Source organism: Barbus barbus (assembly GCF_936440315.1).
Source record: "Barbus barbus genome assembly, chromosome: 29".
NCBI classification, from domain to species: Eukaryota; Metazoa; Chordata; class Actinopteri; order Cypriniformes; family Cyprinidae; genus Barbus; species Barbus barbus.
In genome coordinates this window covers 24,054,154-24,073,218 of record NC_136757.1, presented here as the reverse complement: position 1 = coordinate 24,073,218, position 19,065 = coordinate 24,054,154, and the positions used below count along the sequence as shown (strand labels likewise).

General features: G+C 37.3%; 1 protein-coding gene across 1 annotated transcript in view; it reads left to right on the top strand.

Annotated features, from left to right (window-relative positions):
- The window catches only part of LOC306849571 (netrin-G2-like), a 68,000-nt gene that overhangs the window by 48,004 nt on the left and 931 nt on the right, over positions 1-19,065 (top strand). Inside the window, exons 4-5 of the mRNA XM_079384707.1 lie at positions 12,222-12,399; positions 15,583-15,717. Coding sequence (XP_079240833.1) covers positions 12,222-12,399; positions 15,583-15,717 — 313 coding nt within the window. The remainder of the gene's footprint in view (positions 1-12,221; positions 12,400-15,582; positions 15,718-19,065) is intronic.

Genomic DNA, 19,065 nt, shown 5'->3' with positions numbered 1-19,065 from the left:
AAATCATAGCTAACGAGACAAACACAGCTGAACAGAATGAACTACTAATGACATGACAAGGACAGGAAACAAAACCAAATATGGGCACAAGAGGCAGGAACACATGACACACACGACAGTTCCCTGACAAGTACTGAGTATATATACATATACACTGATGTGTGTGTGTGTGTGTGTGTGTGTGTGTGTGTGTGTGTTTGTGTGTGTGTGTTTATTTTACAAATATAATAACATTAAATACATAAAACACTAAACAACAATAGATTAAAGTGTGAAATAACTAATTAATATTAAAATGAATATTAAATTGTTTTCTTAAAGATTCGACCTCTGCATTGGCAAAGGTAATGTGCAAATGCATGCACAATTAAATATTCAGTATTGATTTAAACCAATGAATCTGAGTAGAAAAATGTGTGCGAACTGTACGTATGAAAATCTACAAATACAAATGAGATCACCTTGACCATGATGGACATACTGCATTATTGTTAATGTTTGCAGTATAAGCACATAAACTGATGAGTTTTTATGACCGACTGACGTCATGTGTAAATCCATACCTCATCAAAATCGTGCTCATCTGAGTTTTTCTTTAGTGCTTGTCCCCTTTAGTGCTGTGGGCTGTAGTAAAGTGTCTTTAGCGGTGCCCTTTATTTGTGGTCAGCGAATAGCTGAGATCAGGCTGATTTAGGCTCTGATGGGCAATACTGTCGTGGTATTTGATCCCTGCACTGGCGAGCTCATCCTTCTGTCTGCTGAGTAGACATGGCCACCTCCAGTGACACATCGACTTCTCCTCCTGCCCCTACAGGCGGCTCAGCGATCCCTGAATCCCTCACCAATACACCAGGTGACACAGGCAGACACTGCATTAGCATCTTAAAGCAGTTCAGCTGGTGGATACATACTTGATTTATGATTAATGGATGTGCTTTTAGCTCCCTGTTTTGCATGAAAGTCAACATGAAATGCCATTCGCAATGCATTTCACTTAAATAATATGATGCAATTCTGAAGGAAACAGGATATTCAGTGGGATGAGAATGTAGAATGAAACTTAGTCGGGAATTAATTGGATTGTGAAAAGTGGACCAGACAAACATTTGAATTACTCACAATAAGATCAGTATCTTGTACTGGGTAAAGTAAATAGGTGATGCAATTCTGAAGGAAACAGGATATTCAGTGGGATCAAAATGCAGGAAGAAACTGGGTCGGGAATTAATTGGATTGTGAAAAGTGGACCAGACAAACATTTGAATTGCTCACAATAATATCAGTATCTTGTACTGGGAAAGTAAATAGGGCTGATTTTCATTTCATGTTGACTTTAAAGTTCCTTTTCATTGCTGTTTAGTAGTAGATGCACTGTAGAGTGTCTTTAAGATCAAGCATTGCTTGGCTGATGGTTTTAGCTTTGTGGTTGAATTTATACTAGTCATGAAAAAACATCATAATATACGATTACAAAATCAGTGACCTAAAAACAATCATTATCATCAGATATTTACTGCAATGCATAAAAACTAGAAAACAGCTTTGAGTGATTAAACTTATTTATTATACAACTAGATGTAGTTACTGTAGATGTACTCACTTGTAATTTTTACAGACTTTGTATTCTTTTGCATAAGAACAAGTATGTTTTCCAAAGCTAAAATTAAAAATAGAAGTGTTAACAGTAGGAGGTAGCTGGCCCTCTTTACTTACTCTCTCGGCTCTCGACTCAACGCTGTAATTTTACTGTCCCAAGTGCTACTTGTGACGAGCTTTCTGCCCACAATGCCAGCTGCTACCATCTCGAGCCAGAGAGACACCTCGTCTTTAACTACGGTGCCATCTCCGTCTAGTCCAACACTCACAGTCATACCCACTGCACCTGACCAGCCAGGTAAGAGACCTTCCTGTAAATGTCACAATCACACTTTGTTGACACGTTTGCACAAGAGAATAACATCCAAACAAACTTTTTTCTCTAAATGTCTCCCAGTATTAAAGTTTCGATATTTAAGTAAAGCAAATCCATCAGAACTCTGTTTGCAAAGACATTTCAACCTTGAAATAAGCCGTAATATATGCAAGCATGTGTCCATCTATTTAGGTTAGACATTCTTCATTTATCCGGTCTCACTTGTGTTAATAATTAAGAGGTGAAAAATTCAACTGGGAGCATGTTTAAAGTCATACACTGAGTTTTGTTCTTTTGCCCTCCTGGTTGTGAGAATGCATACATTACAGTTATTCTATTAGAAGGCGCTCTGAATTTGACTAGATTTTAAAAGAGCCTAGAACATTTGAATTTGCATGTCTTCATTTTATACTATACTGTAGGCCCAAGGTTTACTTCATGGGTAGGATTAATAAAATCTGCCACTGGGTAAAACAAACAAACAACAAACCTTTTTTTTAATTAAAATAAAATATCATTGCGATACTGTAAGCAAGGCGATATATTGGGATATTTCTTATTTTAGGAATAGGATATACATTTTTTAGGAAAGCTGTCATTAAGAACACACCACCATATGCAAACCTTAGCAAAAAATAAATAAATAAAAATAGTTTAACCAGAATACACTGCAGAACACACTGGGATCTGCATTTGCAATAATCAGTCCCTATAACATTCAACATTACTGAACCAGTTTTTGTGCGGTACGAGGAAAGGGGGAAATATTCAAGTGCTTACATGATTCTTTAGTGATGTATAAAATGTATTTTATAAAAAGATAAAAATATATATTTATAGACTCTACTTTAAAGGTTCACAGTTTAAGTTTATAATTGTGACATGCAATGTCATAACATTTGATCTGAACAAAAAATGACATCTGCTTAATATCAATGAAAAATAAAGTGCTTGCAGGATTCCTAAAGAAAACAAAACAATTGTAAAACAATCAAATAAATACAGATGTTAAACATTCTGTCTATTTCTTGTCACTGTTTAAGTTCAGAGATGAAGACTAGCGGTCAGGATATGAACTCTGCCATGAATCTTGTATGATTTTTTATATCGATATTCTGTTTTGGAGAATCTAAACAGTATCGCCAAACAAAATATCACGATACTCACATGTATGGATATTTTCTTACACCCCTAGTAATGGTGCTCTATATTCTGATCTGAGATATAGCAGGGTGTGGAGATTAAATATGATTACTGCTGTGCTAAATCACTCATTAATATATATGGGCCAAGGTGCAAAGTAACATACCATGTGGCGGCTCCTTAAACTGTCTTCTTGAATCAAGCATTGAAGTCAGCAGGGCAGGTGGAGGCTTGCTGACTTATAGTGTTTTGATGATGATGCCATACTGATGCTTGACAACCTATTATCAATTTAAACTGGCTTTTAGCTGTAAAAAATTAAATAAATAATTGACAGTGAAATCTTTCAGACTTTAAAACGTTTAGGATTCAGTATTTCAGTATCAAAACATCAGCATCTGTGCCATAATGTCATAAATACTACTGAAAGTCATTTTGATTTATTCCATTGTTTTTTTTTCTTGACATTTTACAACCACCTACAATAAAAATACACAAGGCCAAGAAATAAATTAAAATACACACAATTTTAAAAGCCAGAACATTCCGTAACTAAAAAAAAAGTATGATTTTGACAACTTTACAGCTCAATTTATTATTATTTTTTAATATTTTTTTATATAAAAAGTTTATTTTCCTATACAATTATTTTGTGTGAAAATGTCAATATCACTAATGTATTTTTTGCAATAAGTACATGCGTATTTACTGCATTTACAAGCAGTATGTTCCTCTTACAAAGCAGGGTAAATTTCCAATCGGATGTGCTAGATAGCAGGTGTTCAGTTTTGTCGACTGTGAAGAAGTTTTTTTGCTTTGTGCTTAATCAAAACAATATGCCACCACCTCACCTATCCCACCATTTCTGCCTCACACCAGGTGTGTGTAGCATTCACTTTTCAAACCTAATGGCGCTGAAGCTGTGACTAAGAAAATGGCAAGCCCAGCATCGGGAGATAAATCATTAAATACTCTGTTATTGTGAAACACAATCACTTTTGAGAGCGCATGGCGTGGCGGTAGAAGCTCAGCTGAAGGCCGGAGCTCAATGCTTTCAGATCTATTTTTGAATAGCGATTGAATGAACAGCTGCTAAATATTTCATAAGAGAAAAGAGACCAGGTCATGGTAAGGAAGACCAAAAAGAGTCCAATTTATTGAACTTACGGAGAGAGAGATAGATACATGAAACCATAACAGGAAAACGCAGAGTCCTGTCGTTGAAGGGTTTGATGGGGGCACAAACGGGGGAAGTGATTCTATCAGATCTTGTGTATCCCGTTTCTGCTGAACTGGAAATGGCCAAAGGTTGAATCGCTGCAATAACATCCATTATGTACAGTATGTAAGCCCAAAGGGCACCAATGGCATCCGTAGGCATCTATACTGCTTTTGACAGAACGATTTAGATATCTGACTCTTTATGCTCACAATTACAGTTTCCGCAGCACCAGATGTGATACCCGATGCGGCCACCGCAGCAACTGACACCGTGACTGCAACAACTGGCTTTGTTACAAGCAATCCACTTTCTGTTTTTCCTGAGGTTACTGATTAATTTGCTTCATCCTCTGGCGGCACTGCAACAACACTTAATATGGACATCCAAGCAATATCCTCTGCAACCATGGCAACAACACCTTCTGCAACCATGGCAACTTCTGAAACAACATCTTCAGCATCAGCTAGCACCATTCAACTGCCAACATCTCTTGCTGTTGATGCTGATTCACTTGTTTCTGATGGATCTCTATAGTGGAAGCAGATGCAATGGTTCCAGCAAATACGCAGTAACCTTTATTACAAGCACAGTTGTGTCCTCAACTGATGCAGAGATGAAGACAGTTGATGCAGTCCCTCCAGACATTGATTTGATTGTCCCAGCATCTGACGTTACTCTAACTCCCACATCTGATGGTGACGCACCTGCAACTGATGCCGTCGCAGCTGTAACAGATGCTCCAGCAATAGTTACAGTTTCTTCTGAGATTGCTTCCATTGCCCCAGCAACTTCAGACTCAGATGCTCCTGAAGGTCCAGGTGATACAGAAGCCTGGACCTTCAGGTGATATGTGTCTGATGAAATCAAACCTGCTCCAGGTGATGGTGCTGAAATTGTCACAGCAAGTGTGGAAACCGTCACTGATGCTGCTCCTCAACCTAATGCTTAAACTGACAGTAAACCCCCATCTGAAGTAGGAGAGAAGAGTGAAGTTCCTCTCGCTGAGACCAAGGAGGAAAAAACAGCAACAAACTTGGAGAAGAAAGATAAAAATGTAGAACCCCCAGGTACCCACAGCAAATCTTGACATCTGAATTTTCTGACAAGTATAATCCCTGCTAAAGTGCAAATTACACAGTGATACGCTTTTAAAGGAGCTTCAGAAGTTCATTTTGGAGGTGCAATCTGTTGAAGTTTGTGTCTCACAACCCAAATTGCCTTCACAACAGTAAGACAGAGGCCTGCCTCTCTTAAAGGAATAGTAAATGAATTCATTTACTCACCCTTATGTCGTTCCAAACCTGTATGACTTACTTTCTTCTGTGGAACACAAAAATGACAGCCTCAGTCACCGTTCACTTTCATTATACGGGGAAAAATATATATATATATATTTTTTTTTAATGGAATATTCTATATAAATAAAATATTCCTTTTGATTCCTTTTCCACTGAGGAAAGCAAGTCAAATGGGATTGGAATGACAAAAGGATGAGTAAATAATGATAGATTTGCCATTTTGAGTGAACTATCCCTTTAAAACAAAACAGAGTTTTATAGAGTATATGTACTATTCTATTATTTGAATAAAAAAATACTGATTCTGACAGAAATAACTGATTAAACAAATTAATTACCCAACCTTGTTAGGACCTTTGGGGGGGGGGTTCAAGCCTTAATTAGATTTTCTCGATGAAATAATAAATGGATAAACAGACCAAGCAGCTCTACAGGAAATTAAGTTTCCACAATATATTTATGTATCGCAGAACCTTAATATATTTAACTTATGGCAAAATTTGGTAATTCTGTATGTTGTCTGAGCATTGGCATCCTCTGAGGTCCTCTGAGGGGTTGGCATTATCTTTTCTCAGGTGTTTGGTCATCTCAGATCATTTAAGGGTTGGATCCAGACTGAAGCTTCTGTAATTCCTAATTACTATGGGATGTTAATCCCGTGGCAGAAACAGAGAAACAAATAGAGACATAATTAGCATAGCTGCTGTTCCATCTAAGCAAAAATTATTTGTTCAACCCAAGCTAAAGAATAATAATAATGTACATTTGATTATATATAACTGCAGTACAAGATTATAAAATGCATTATGTGAATGGTTGGCTAAAGAGATGCGTCTTTAATCTAGATTTAAACAGATAGAGTGTGTCTGAACCCCGAACGTTATGAGGAAGGCTATTCCAGAGTTTGGGAGCCAAATGTGAAAAAGCTCTACCTCCTTTAGTGGACTTTGCTTTCCTAGGTACTACCAAAAGTCCAGAGTTTTGCGACCTTAGGGAGCGGGTTGGATTATAGCGTGGTAGAAGACAAGTTAGGTACGCAGGTGCTAAACCATTTAGGGCCTTATAGGCAAGTAATAATATTTTGTAAATGATACGGAATTTAATAGGTAGCCAGTGCAGAGACTGTAAAATTGGGGTAATATGATCATATTTTCTTGACCTGCTAAGAACTCTAGCCGCTGCATTTTCAAAGGACAAGTTGCTGTCTAAAATAACACCCAGATTTTTGACTTTAGAGGACGTAACAGTGCATCCGTCTAGTTGTAAATTGTAATCCAAGAGATTCTGTGTAATGTTTTTTATAAGTAATAAGTAATATCTCTGTCTTATCTGAATTTAATAGGAGGAAATTATTGGTCATACAATCTTTTCCATTTTTTACACATTCTATTAGCTTAAATGGTTTAGAAGTTTCATCTGGTCTTGGTTGAGATATATAGTTGAGTATCAACATAATAACAATGAAAACTATCCCGTATTTTTTTGCAACATGTATATTGAAAATAGCAGAGGACCTAGGACAGATCCTTGTGGTACTCCATACTTTACTGGTGATAATTGAGATGACTCCTCATTTAAATGAACAAAGGTAGGCTCTAAACCATCTTAAAGCCTGCCCTTGAATACCAGTATAGTTTTGTAATCGATCTATGAGTATGTCATGGTCTATAGTGTCGAACGCAGCACTAAGATCAAGTAATACTAGCAATGAGATGCAGCCTTGGTCTGAAGCAAGAAGCAAGTCATTTGTAATTTTAACAAGTGCAGTTTCTGTACTATGGTGAGGCCTGAAACCTGACTGAAATTCTTCATAGAGATCCTTTTTTTTGCAAGAAGGAGCACAATTGAGCAGACACAACTTTTTCAAAAATTGTAGACATAAACGGAAGATTTGAAATGGGTCTGTAATTTGTCAGTTCATTAGAATCTAGTTGTGGTTTCTTAATAAGAGGCTTAATAACCGCCAGCTTGAATGGTTTTGGGACGTGGCCTAAAGATAACGATGAGTTAATAATATTGAGAAGCGGTTCTTCTGCTACAGGTAACAACTCTTTCAGTAGTTTAGTGGGTACAGGATCTAATAAACATGTTGTTGGTTTAGATACATTGATAAGTTTATTTAGCTCTTCCTGTCCTACAGTTGTAAAGCACTGCAGTTTTTCTTTGGGTGCGATGAATGAAGCTGAAATACTAGACGCAGTAGAATCTACATTTAATATTGTATTTCTGATGTTATCTATTTTATCAGTAAAGAAATTCATTAAACTGTGAGGGAATATTTGGATCAGGTGGCATCTGTTTATTTGTTAATCTAGCCACTGTGCTAAATAAAAACCTTGGATTGTTTTGGTTATTATCTATGATTTTGCGGATATGCTCTGCCCTGGCAGCGTTTAGAGCCTGTCTATAGCTGGACATACTGTTTTTCCACGCAATTCTAAAAACTTCCAAGTTAGTTTTTCTCCATTTGTGCTCAAGATTACGAGTTTCTTTCTCGAGAGAATGGGTATAACTATTGTACCATGGCGCAGTACGTTTTTCTCTAACCTTTTTCAATTTGACGGGGGCCTGGCTCGCGTCTTCCGCTGATGAGTCCGTGGCGTCCCGGCGCCGGAGTGAAGGACATCTGGGAAGATCGTGTCCTGGGTGCACAGGGCCTGTGCAGAGAAACATATGGAGTAGAGGTGGTGGGAGTATTAGCAGCGTGCTGTATACTTACCCCGGACTTGTGAGCGTCAGCCCGGGATGTTTCAAGCGTGGCTCTCCGCTCTCTCAGCTGGGCCTGCTTCTCCACGGCCTCCAGCTTCAGCTGCACCGAATGGAGCTCGAATGTGTCCTCACCTGCACTCAAAGGTAGACACAAATCCGCCATTTAAGCAAGTAACAGTGAAACAATGGTAATGTGTGTGAATAGAGTATTAGCAGTGTAAGCGAGATTAGCGGCAGCCACACTGCTGATGCTAACGGGCTATAAGCTAATAGCAGACTCGAGAAATCAAAATAAAACTAGTGATAACAAGGCACTCTGATTGGTTTTGTTTTATAATGCTATAGGGGATATATTCACACGTTGTAGAAATGAAAATGATAGTGTATAACATTGTTTTTAAGATAGAAAATAGACGATAAAGAATCAACTTGATGGAGCTCAAACTCAAAACACGGTCACAAATCAGCACATGTGTATCAAATTACATGTGTTCTTCTTCAAACACTCATGATCTCTCTGGTGTAAACAGTATCTGGTGACATTAAGAAGAAGAACGAGGCTGGGAAAACCGGAGAGAGCAGGGAAGCCAGAGAGGAAATGAAAGAGAAGGAAAAAAAGAAAGAAAGAAAGAAAAAGATTATGAAAAGAAAGACTATGAGAAAAAAGGTATACAGCATTTGCCATTGAGTGTGTGCATTGTGCGTAGCTAGACTACAGAAATGACACAAACAGATACTGCACTCAACTGACACAACGTTTTAACTTTTTAAATGACTGTGGTCTGAAAATGCATTTCTGCTTGACTGCATTGTATCTTCCAGTAATGCTGCTGTGGATGAGATGGAGTATCTGTTAGTGAAGAACATTTACAGCTTGTAGCATATTGATTGGTTTAGCTGCCATTAGATCCACAAGAAAGAAACTCTAAACCCTAGTTTCCTTTAGTTTTAGGCTGTTTTGTTAACAGTAGGCCTATCGTTTTCCTAAATAACAGTAGCATCATTTTAGTGCATCTAGTTTCACATTTTCGGCCCTTACGGTGAATTTTTGCACATTGTTGAGTGATTTGTGCCAACAGTGCAGCCGTGTTTGCCAACAAAGAGAATAACATTGCTTTTATTCTAAAGTTGTTGCGAGGATTTTGATCCCTGGGGGGCCAAAAACGCAGTTGTCAAGAATAGCGTACATCAGATTTCAAGGTAAGGCGATGCTTTAAATCAAGATAGCAAAAAGACGTTATTTTCAGCGTTTTAATGACATTTTATGTGAATGATGTATTTATATGCATTAGCGCTTCTGTAGGCAATGCTTAAAGGACAATTCGGTTTTGATTTCTGTTTTTCTGAATATGGACAGACACTAATGTGGAAACTGTGGAAAAATTGCTTCCTAAATGTTATTCATTTCCTCTCTTCCATGTCGCCCTTTCTTGTCTCTCTCTTTTCTTTGTGCTCGCATGTTTTGTTTTTTGCTTTGTCTCATAAGGTAAGCTGCTCATGATGTATTGTGTTTGCTAGAAAACAGAAGGATCTCCCCCAGGCTGTATAATCAAAAGCGTCCTCTTCTAGAAAGTAGCTACTTTGCATTTTCACTTGTCGAGTGTTAGACAGCTGTCTGCTGAAGATGCAAGATCGTTTGTGAAACATCGCTCCATCCCTTCACCAATCTGGGGAGTAATTGAGCATTTATATTTAATTAGCTGCTCTTGCCCCCCATCCCACTGCTTAGCTGACTGTGACACAGCAGGACCCCACGTCGCCAGCATCTTTAAAACATCATATCAATTATTGAAAGCCCCAAGTGTCCAAACAGCAAAGAATCGAAAGATCAGCTTCTCAAACACAACTTTAAAGGCAGCTCATTATCACTGCTTATCTGTGTTTTATTAATGTCCATTTAAACTATGTTAATTAAGGCCTACAAGTGGGTTTATACACGCATACTGATGACTTTCTACTGTTTAGTAAGTCTGTTTGGAAATGTCTAAATTACTGTGTTATATAAAAGCATCCCAAAAATCACTTAATATCTGAATATTCAGCCTTACCAACAAGCCAAATGGAATAATTGTCTGGTGTGTACAGGCCAAATCAGAACACTCAGCAGAATTCTATCTACAGATAAAACATTCGGTGATATTATATTTATTCATTGCATAAATAAAACACTGTGACTGGGAACAAAATACAATTAAACTAGGTTCTAGTTAAATTATAGTTAATAGACCCAGAGAATAACTATTACTACTTAGTTAACTTATGTCTCTAACTTTAAAATTATTATAAATTAATTTAAATAAAATTATTTAAAATTAAATAATGGTAGCATTTTATTTTACAGCACTGTTCCACGTGTACATATTATGTACTTATTATATCAATTACAATAACTAATAGCTACACTCTTCAAAATAAAGGTGCTTCACGATGCCATAGAAGAACCTTTTTGTCTAAATGGTTCTAAAAAGAACCTTTAATATCTGAAGAACCTTCCCATTTCACAAAAGGTCCTTTGTGAGGTTCTTCAGATTATAAAAAGGCAAGGAAGAGATGGTTCTTTGTGGAACCAAAAATGGCTCTTCTATGGCATCGCTTGAAGAACCTTTTGAAGCACCTTTATTTTTAAGAGTGTAGGTAGTAACCCTGAACCTACCCCTAAATCTAACCTTAACCCATGTAAGTACATTAAGTGCATTCTTGGGTAAGCACACTGTAAGTACATGTAATGTAAAATAAAGTGTAACCCAAATTATGTTTGTGTTAATTGTATTAATTATGTAATAATTAGTTTTACAGCAAATAGCAGTGCATAAATTAAAAAGAAAAATAGGAGACCATAAGGAAAGCAATCTATGCTATAGTGATCCACAACTGACCCTTCGTAAGCCTTGGTGGTTTACTGTTGCTGACTCGGACAAGCTTTACAGTACATCCCATAGGAATGATCTGGAGATTTCCATGATCAGTGTAATTTAAAAAGTGCTCATAAAGTGGTAAAAATGATTGGATATTATTCCTATGTGGGTTGGAATGAATCATGACACTGCAAAACATTTTTATTTCCCAAGAAGTTGTTAAGCGATACAGTAAAATAATGAAAAACTGCAAAGAGTATCAATCATAATGGAGGCAAATGCTTGTTACAGTCAAAGAAAAAAAAGAAAAGCCTTTTATTATATAGTGATTACAAGTGATAACACTGGTGTTTCTAGAGCTTGTTTTGAGTTATTCATTTTGAGTTAGTCAGTTAAATAACATTCATTCGCGATTAATCGATTCAAAATAAAAGTTTATGTTTACATTCTGTATGTGTGTGTACTGTGTATATTTATTATGTATATATAAATACACACACATATGTATATATTTAAAAAAAATATTTGGATATATTTCTATGTAAATATTTGTATATAATTTATATTATATTTAAATATACATATTTTACATTTAAATCAACATATTTTTCCTTAATATATACATGTTTGTGTGTGTATTTATATATACATAATTATACACAGTATATAGTATGTAAACATAAACTTTTATTTTGAATCGATTAATCGCAATGTTTTGCAGCCCTACTTTCAAGCAACTGTGTCAGCATGCTTATTTGGGAATAAAGGCGACAGCCTGTACTTCTGTAAATATCTGTAAAATTGTTTTTAAAAATAATCCCAATCCCAAAAATTCTCCATAAATTTACATTAGATAAAAGCAATAAGTGGACAGCCACAGTTGTTAAGGTAGGATTTGTCAGTAATGTTTTTAAGGCTGGACTGGAATGCCTGCCAGATTTTCTAGCTGGCTAAATAGTCTTAGCCTAGTTTATAGTCTTCTTAGTGTCTACATGTCATGCCCATGTCCTCTCATCCATGAGTTGCCTGTGTCTTTCCCGTCCCTCGTTCCCTGATCCACAGACTAACACCTATCTACTCTTTCTCCATCAGACTGCGAGTGCAACGGTCACTCAAATCGCTGCAGTTACATTGATTTCATCAACATTGTGACTTGTGTGAGCTGCAAACACAACACTAGAGGGCAGAACTGTCAGCACTGCCGCCTCGGATACTTCCGGAATGCTTCCGCTGAGCTGGACGATGAGAATGTTTGCATAGGTCAGTCAGATATCACTCCACGCCAATCCGTTTCACTGTTCCCCTGACGCACCCACACCACGCCGCTCAGAAATGGTCCTTTCTGGCCAAATGATATGTATGGAATTGGAAAGGTCAAGTAATCTTTCCTCATTTGCATACGGTCCAACATTTGGTCTTCCACCACATTGCCATACATGTGACAATTTCTGACCTACTGAAGTCCAACTGAAGTATGGATTTAAATATACTAATATCATGCATCATTCATTTTAGAAACTCGCAAGAAATCTTCTCCCAGACTCCCGTCTTCTTTTACTTAAGATCAAGGAAACTGAACTACTTGCATTTTGAACTGTCCAGCTTAAAACTATCAATATCTGTATTGATATGAGAGTAGCACAAAGGAAATGTGATTCGAAAAAATAAAAATTGTACTCTTTTGTGCATGATCTTAAACTCAACATGAAATGCCACATGCAACCCATTTTAATTCCATAATGTAATACTTGTAATACCAGATATTTAACTGGAAAAAACAAACAAACAAAAAGCACAGTAGGATGGGATTTGATTTTATCTTTGAGGAACTGACTGAATTTTAAAAAGTGGACGGTACATGGTAAAACTGAAAAGAGAGATTTGTGATTTTTACATGTGACAGGTGTTTTGACATTTTGATAAAAGATTATGAGGACAAAATATTTTCTTTTGGAATAAAAGGAATCATTCACTATAAGCAAGGAATGCGTATTAAAAAAGTAAATAGAATGAATTTCGATTTCATGTTGACTTAAAAATGGGGGCAGGAGAAATACAATCAGAAATCCTAAGATTAATACTTTTTTTCTTTTTGCTTTTTGATGAAAACTTCTCCAAGAGATCTGTAGCAATCTGTCACAACACTTTGATAATGATACAGTGACCTCTACTGGAAAAATACACACACATAAATCACTGCGCTATGACTGACAGCTGCCCAGATGGACAAATTATGCCCTTGTGAATGCATAGAGCAAACCCTGCTTACATGACTGATGAACAACCACTGATCACATAAAACTGACAACTCACAAACATAGAAGTGAATTTCTCCTGCAAACACATGTGAATATATGCCTATTGCCTTCAGGGTATGCTATATTGCCTTTAGGCAAAATGCTGTAACTTTTGAAACGCTGTACATAAGTTTTTATATATATATATATATATATATATATATATATATATATATATATATATATATATATATATATTCTTTTTTGTACATTAATTTTCCTGGAGGTCCACTAATACTGTTATTTATGACTATTTACCACATTTTTGTGACCCTCAGAATTATACATGTAATTTTTGCTGCTGTGCCATTAAGTGTTATGTAAACTGTTTTTCTTATGCGAAATGCTATGTGCTGTTCTGCATTATTACTTAAAGGAATAGTTCACCCAAAAATAAAAATTTGCATAAAATGTATAATCCTCAGGCCAACCAGCATGTAGATAAGTTTGTTTCTTCATTGGAACAAATTTGATAAATATAGCATTACATCTCTTGCTCACTAATGGATCCTCTGCAGTGAATGGGTGCCATCAGAATGAGAGTCCACACAGCTGATAAAAACATCACAATAATCCACAAGTAATTGACACAACTCCAATCCATCAATCATTAAGACATTTTTAACTTCAAAATGTTGCTGCCAGCTAAAATACAAGCCCTCTATCAATATTTTTGCCCTCTCCAGTCATCTTGTCTGGATCAGGTGAGAAATATGCACAGATCAACCATAGTTTATAGGGATGCATGATATTATCAGACTGATATCGGAATCGGCCGATAATGGCTTTAAATGTAAATATCGGCATCGGCCTGATATGAAAAATTATGCCGATATGTCTTGCCGATAAGAGGAATACATTAACTCGCATGTGCTCAGGGTGTGCTAGTGATTAGATCACGTCAGCATTGCGGCTCATTCTTGATGCAAAGTTTTGTCTGAATGATGATTAGATTCACTGATTTAGATCACTGAACTTAATCTGTGAAAGCACATACAGAATGAAGCGTTCGGTTTGTGATAGAGTAAACAGTAACAGCACGTGCAACGGCAGCCTCCCCCGCGTCCTAATGCCCGGTCGGTAAAGAGATTTAATCTTTAGCGGACTCTGTTGGCCTACTTCTAATTAAATTAAAAGTAAAATAGCCTACACTGTGTTTCTGATTAAACAAAGCAGTAATTGATGTCATAAAATAATGAGTATGTTTTGATTTAATGGTCAGAAGCTATAGCTTAAAGGAAAAAAAAAATCACTAACATGGCACTTGTAAATTAAATAATTTTATATATACTGATTTATTAATTAATGTGTAATATGTTTTATTTTTTAAACAAATCATGAGCTCTAAAAGATTTTCAGAATTTTTACAACTCTTTTGTTTTAGACCATCTACAAATGTTAAATGCTAAAATAAAATGTTAGGGTTAACACGGCATCTTTCTGGGGGGGGGGGGGGGAATGCAGCAATTGATAGTTTATTTATAGTTATTTTCAAATTCATTATTTTTTATTTAATTCTAATAAATAAGTTCTTGTTAAAAATGAACCAAAATTAAAAATAATTTGCTTATTTCTGCACAGGAGAGACTTGGTGTTGTTTCCAAACAAAACAAAATATATCGGCATCGGCCAAAATTAGATGAAAAATATCGGCATATCGGCAAAAATCCAATATTGTGCATCCCTAATAGTTTACAAGCAAAAACAGTCCAAAAAATGTCCAAAGAAATGTGCTGGCGGATGTTGATGTGAGAGGACAACAGGACATGGACGTTTTGTACTGGTGAGCAAGTGATGTAATGCTGAATTTCTCCAAATCTGTTCACACGAAGAAACAAATTTAAAAATTTAAATTTTTGAGTGAATCTATATCTTTAAGAGCTGCAGGTTTGCTGTCGAGTCCAAGACAGTTTTACTGCCCCATTCGGAACATCGTTAAAAATAGTTTCTAACTATATCCTTGAATATGCAAAGCAGTATTGGTAGCATGAAACAAGCTATTTTCGAGTTTTATGTTCTGAACGTTACATTGTTTTCATAGTTCAATGAAATCTATCACAAAATAAAGAGAACATAGCCTTATTTTCAAGGTTTCAGCACAAATAATCTAAAATTGCTGAATAATGTATATATTTTCTATACACAGAGTGTAACTGTAATCAGCTGGGCTCCTTACACGCCCGGTGCAATGACACAGGCTTCTGCCAGTGTCGCGAGGGCACCACAGGCCAGAAGTGTGAGGACTGCATGCTTGGATATACCTGGAAGCAAGGCTGCGTGCGTAAGTCACACTTCCTTCACAAAGGCATTAAACACAGGCTTAGTCATTAAAGACACGTTCTGTGATTGATGATACCGCTCGTACAACAAATAAAGTGCTGTGAACGAACAACATATGGGTGTCATTTCACTCAAACATATGAGCAACATTGTTGTTACTCACAGAGCTCTTTGCTGTTGTACTACCAATAACAGCCTGCTGGTCACAGCAGCATTTGTGCATTATAGATACTTGTGGGTGGGGTGATACAGTGGCTAAAGCAGTGAGGTAGGGTAAGAAAAAGGCTGCTGGTTCAAACAATTGCAAAGAATTGGTTGTATAATGAAACATTGTCAGCCAAGGACTAGAAAACAGCCCAAAATCTACACCAGCTTATCACAACTCACCACTACCAAAATGACTGTTTACAAATATGCACTTGTCTGTGACAGCTCCCAGTTCTTCAGGCACTCAGGAACACTTTATACAAAATGATGAGTATATGGGATTCTATGGGATTCTAATGCCCAGTCTCCAAAAGACTGGTGGAGGTCTGTAGATTTCCATCATTATTGCTGGATCAAAAATTATGATCATTGACAGATCCTGGGTCATCATTATCATCTCTGCTCTAATTGGAGCAGGCATTGCATAAACCTTGAAATAATAAATGACCAGTTTTTTTGACTGGTTTTTACATTTTAATTCAATTTACTTTGAGGTGCGATTTTTATTCATTAATTTCTAATAATAAACAAATTATTATTAAATATTTAATGGGATTTTATACACTGATTATTAATATCTATTATTTATTTTCTGATATATAATTCTGATTTTTTTTTAACTAATGCTTTTATTCAGCAGTGGGTAATACTTTATTTTAAGGTGTCCTTGTAACACGTTACATGTACTTAATATTATAATAAAAAAATGATGCATAATTACATGCAAGTAACCCTAGGCCAAACACTAATCCTAACCCTAATCACACAGTAAGTACATGTAGTTAATTAATATTACTCAGTACTTAAATGTATAATTACACTGGATTAAGGACAACTTAAAATAAAGTGTAACCAAGCAATGCATTAAATTGAGGTAAAAGACTCACACATTACTACAGAAATAGGACAGTTTCTAATAATTGCTGTTCTTTTGAGCTTTTGAGTTACATCAAAGAATCCTGGAAAAGAAATGTATTACAGTTTCAACAAAAATATAAAGCAGCACAATTGTTTTCAATATTGATAACCAAGAGAAATCTTGATCAGAAAATCATATTAGAAGGATTTCTGAAGGATCATGTGACACTGAACAAATTATACAAGTTTATTTAAATTTTTATATATATATATATATATATATATATATATATATATATATATATATATATATATATATATATATATATATATATATGGTAAAAAAAAAATATATATATATTTTTTTTACCCTATTTTTGAACAAATAAATACTTGGTGAGCGTAAAAGACTTCTTTCAAAAATATTTTTAAAATCTTACCAACCTTAAACTTTTGAAAAGCGATGTACATATATTAGTTTACAGACAGTTGGCCCACAAGTTCACCAAAAAAATAAAAACAAACAGATAACCTTTGGTCACTCTCACTGAAATGCAAGCTTGACTAACGTGACCTGCCAGAACTAACGCTGACGCTAGATTACTGACGTTTAGGATGGAAAAATCTAACCTAAAGACGACAGAACAATCCCGTAAAACATGATCTATCTGCAGATCTGCGAGTAGCGTTACAAGGGGACTTGACAAATGATTATTTAGAACATCTTTATGTTTAGAGACATGTAACATCGTTAAGAACCATCACGGACTATAAAACACCACCCTCCAGATCGGGGAATGCGGACGCCTCTCTGGCTGACGAGCTGAACACTTTTTATGCTCGCTTCGAGGCTGCAGCTAATCACGCTAACGGCGCTAGCAGTGCTAACTGCATGCACGCTGAGGAAGCCGGTGAGGACAACGTATTCACCATCACGGAGCATGACGTGAGGAGGGCATTCAAGAGAGTGAACATCAGGAAGGCAGCAGGACCAGATGGCATCACAGGTCGGGTTCTGAAGGCCTGCGCTGACCAGCTAGCACCGGTGTTCACCGAGATCTTCAACCTCTCCCTGGAACAGTCCATAGTCCCCTCATGCTTTAAGCAGTCCACCATTGTTCCTGTCCCCAAGAAACCGCAGCCCACCTGCCTAAACGACTATCGCCCTGTAGCCCTCACATCAGTGGTGATGAAGTGCTTTGAGAGACTGGTCAGAGACTTCATCACTGCATCACTACCAGACACACTGGATCCACTACAGTTTGCATACAGGCATAACCGCTCCACGGAGGATGCCATCTCACACCTCCTCCACACCACAACAAGTCACCTGGACTGCAGAAAAGGGAATTATGTAAAAATGCTGTTTGTGGACTACAGTTCAGCGTTTAACACCATAATTCCCTCCACACTCACCTCCAAGTTGGAGGTCCTTGGTCTCAGCACATCCTTGTGCCAATGGATCTCCAGCTTCCTGAAGGACAGACAGCAAGCCGTACGGATGGGTAAACACACCTCATCCTCCATCACCCTAAGCACCGGAGCCCCTCAAGGTTGTGTTCTGAGCCCCCTGCTGTACTCACTGTACACTTATGACTGTGTGGCCACTTCCAACTCCACCACCATCATTAAGTTTGCTGATGACACTGTTGTGTTGGGCCTGATCTCAGACAACGACGAGACGGCCTACATACAGGAGATTAAGAACCTGGAGAGTTGGTGCCAGGTGAATAGTCTACACCTGAACATCAGCAAAACTAAGGAGCTGATAGTGGACTTCAGTACGAAGCAGGAGCGGTCGTACCAGCCGATCACGATCAGCGGGACTCCAGTGGAGAGAGTGGACAGCTTCAGATACCTGGGTATTCACATCACGCAGGACTTGACCTGGTCCTGTCATACCAGCACCCTGGTGAAGAAGGCCAGGCAGCGTCTGTACCATCTGAGACGCTTAAAGGACTTTAGACTTCCCTCTCGGGTGCTTAAGACTTTTTACACCTGCACCATCGAGAGCGTCCTGACGGGCAGCATCACTTCCTGGTTCGGGAACTGCACTATGCAGGACAGACGAGCCCTCCAGAGGGTGGTGCGTTCAGCGGAACGTACCATCCACACCGAGCTCCCTGACCTGCAGGACATCTACAGCAAGCGGTGCCTGACCAGGGCCAGGAAGATAGTGAAGGACCTCAGCCATCCCAACAATGGACTCTTTTCTCTGCTGCGTTCAGGGAGACGCTTCCGCTCCATGAAGGCGAACACAGAGAGAATGAGGAGGAGCTTCTTC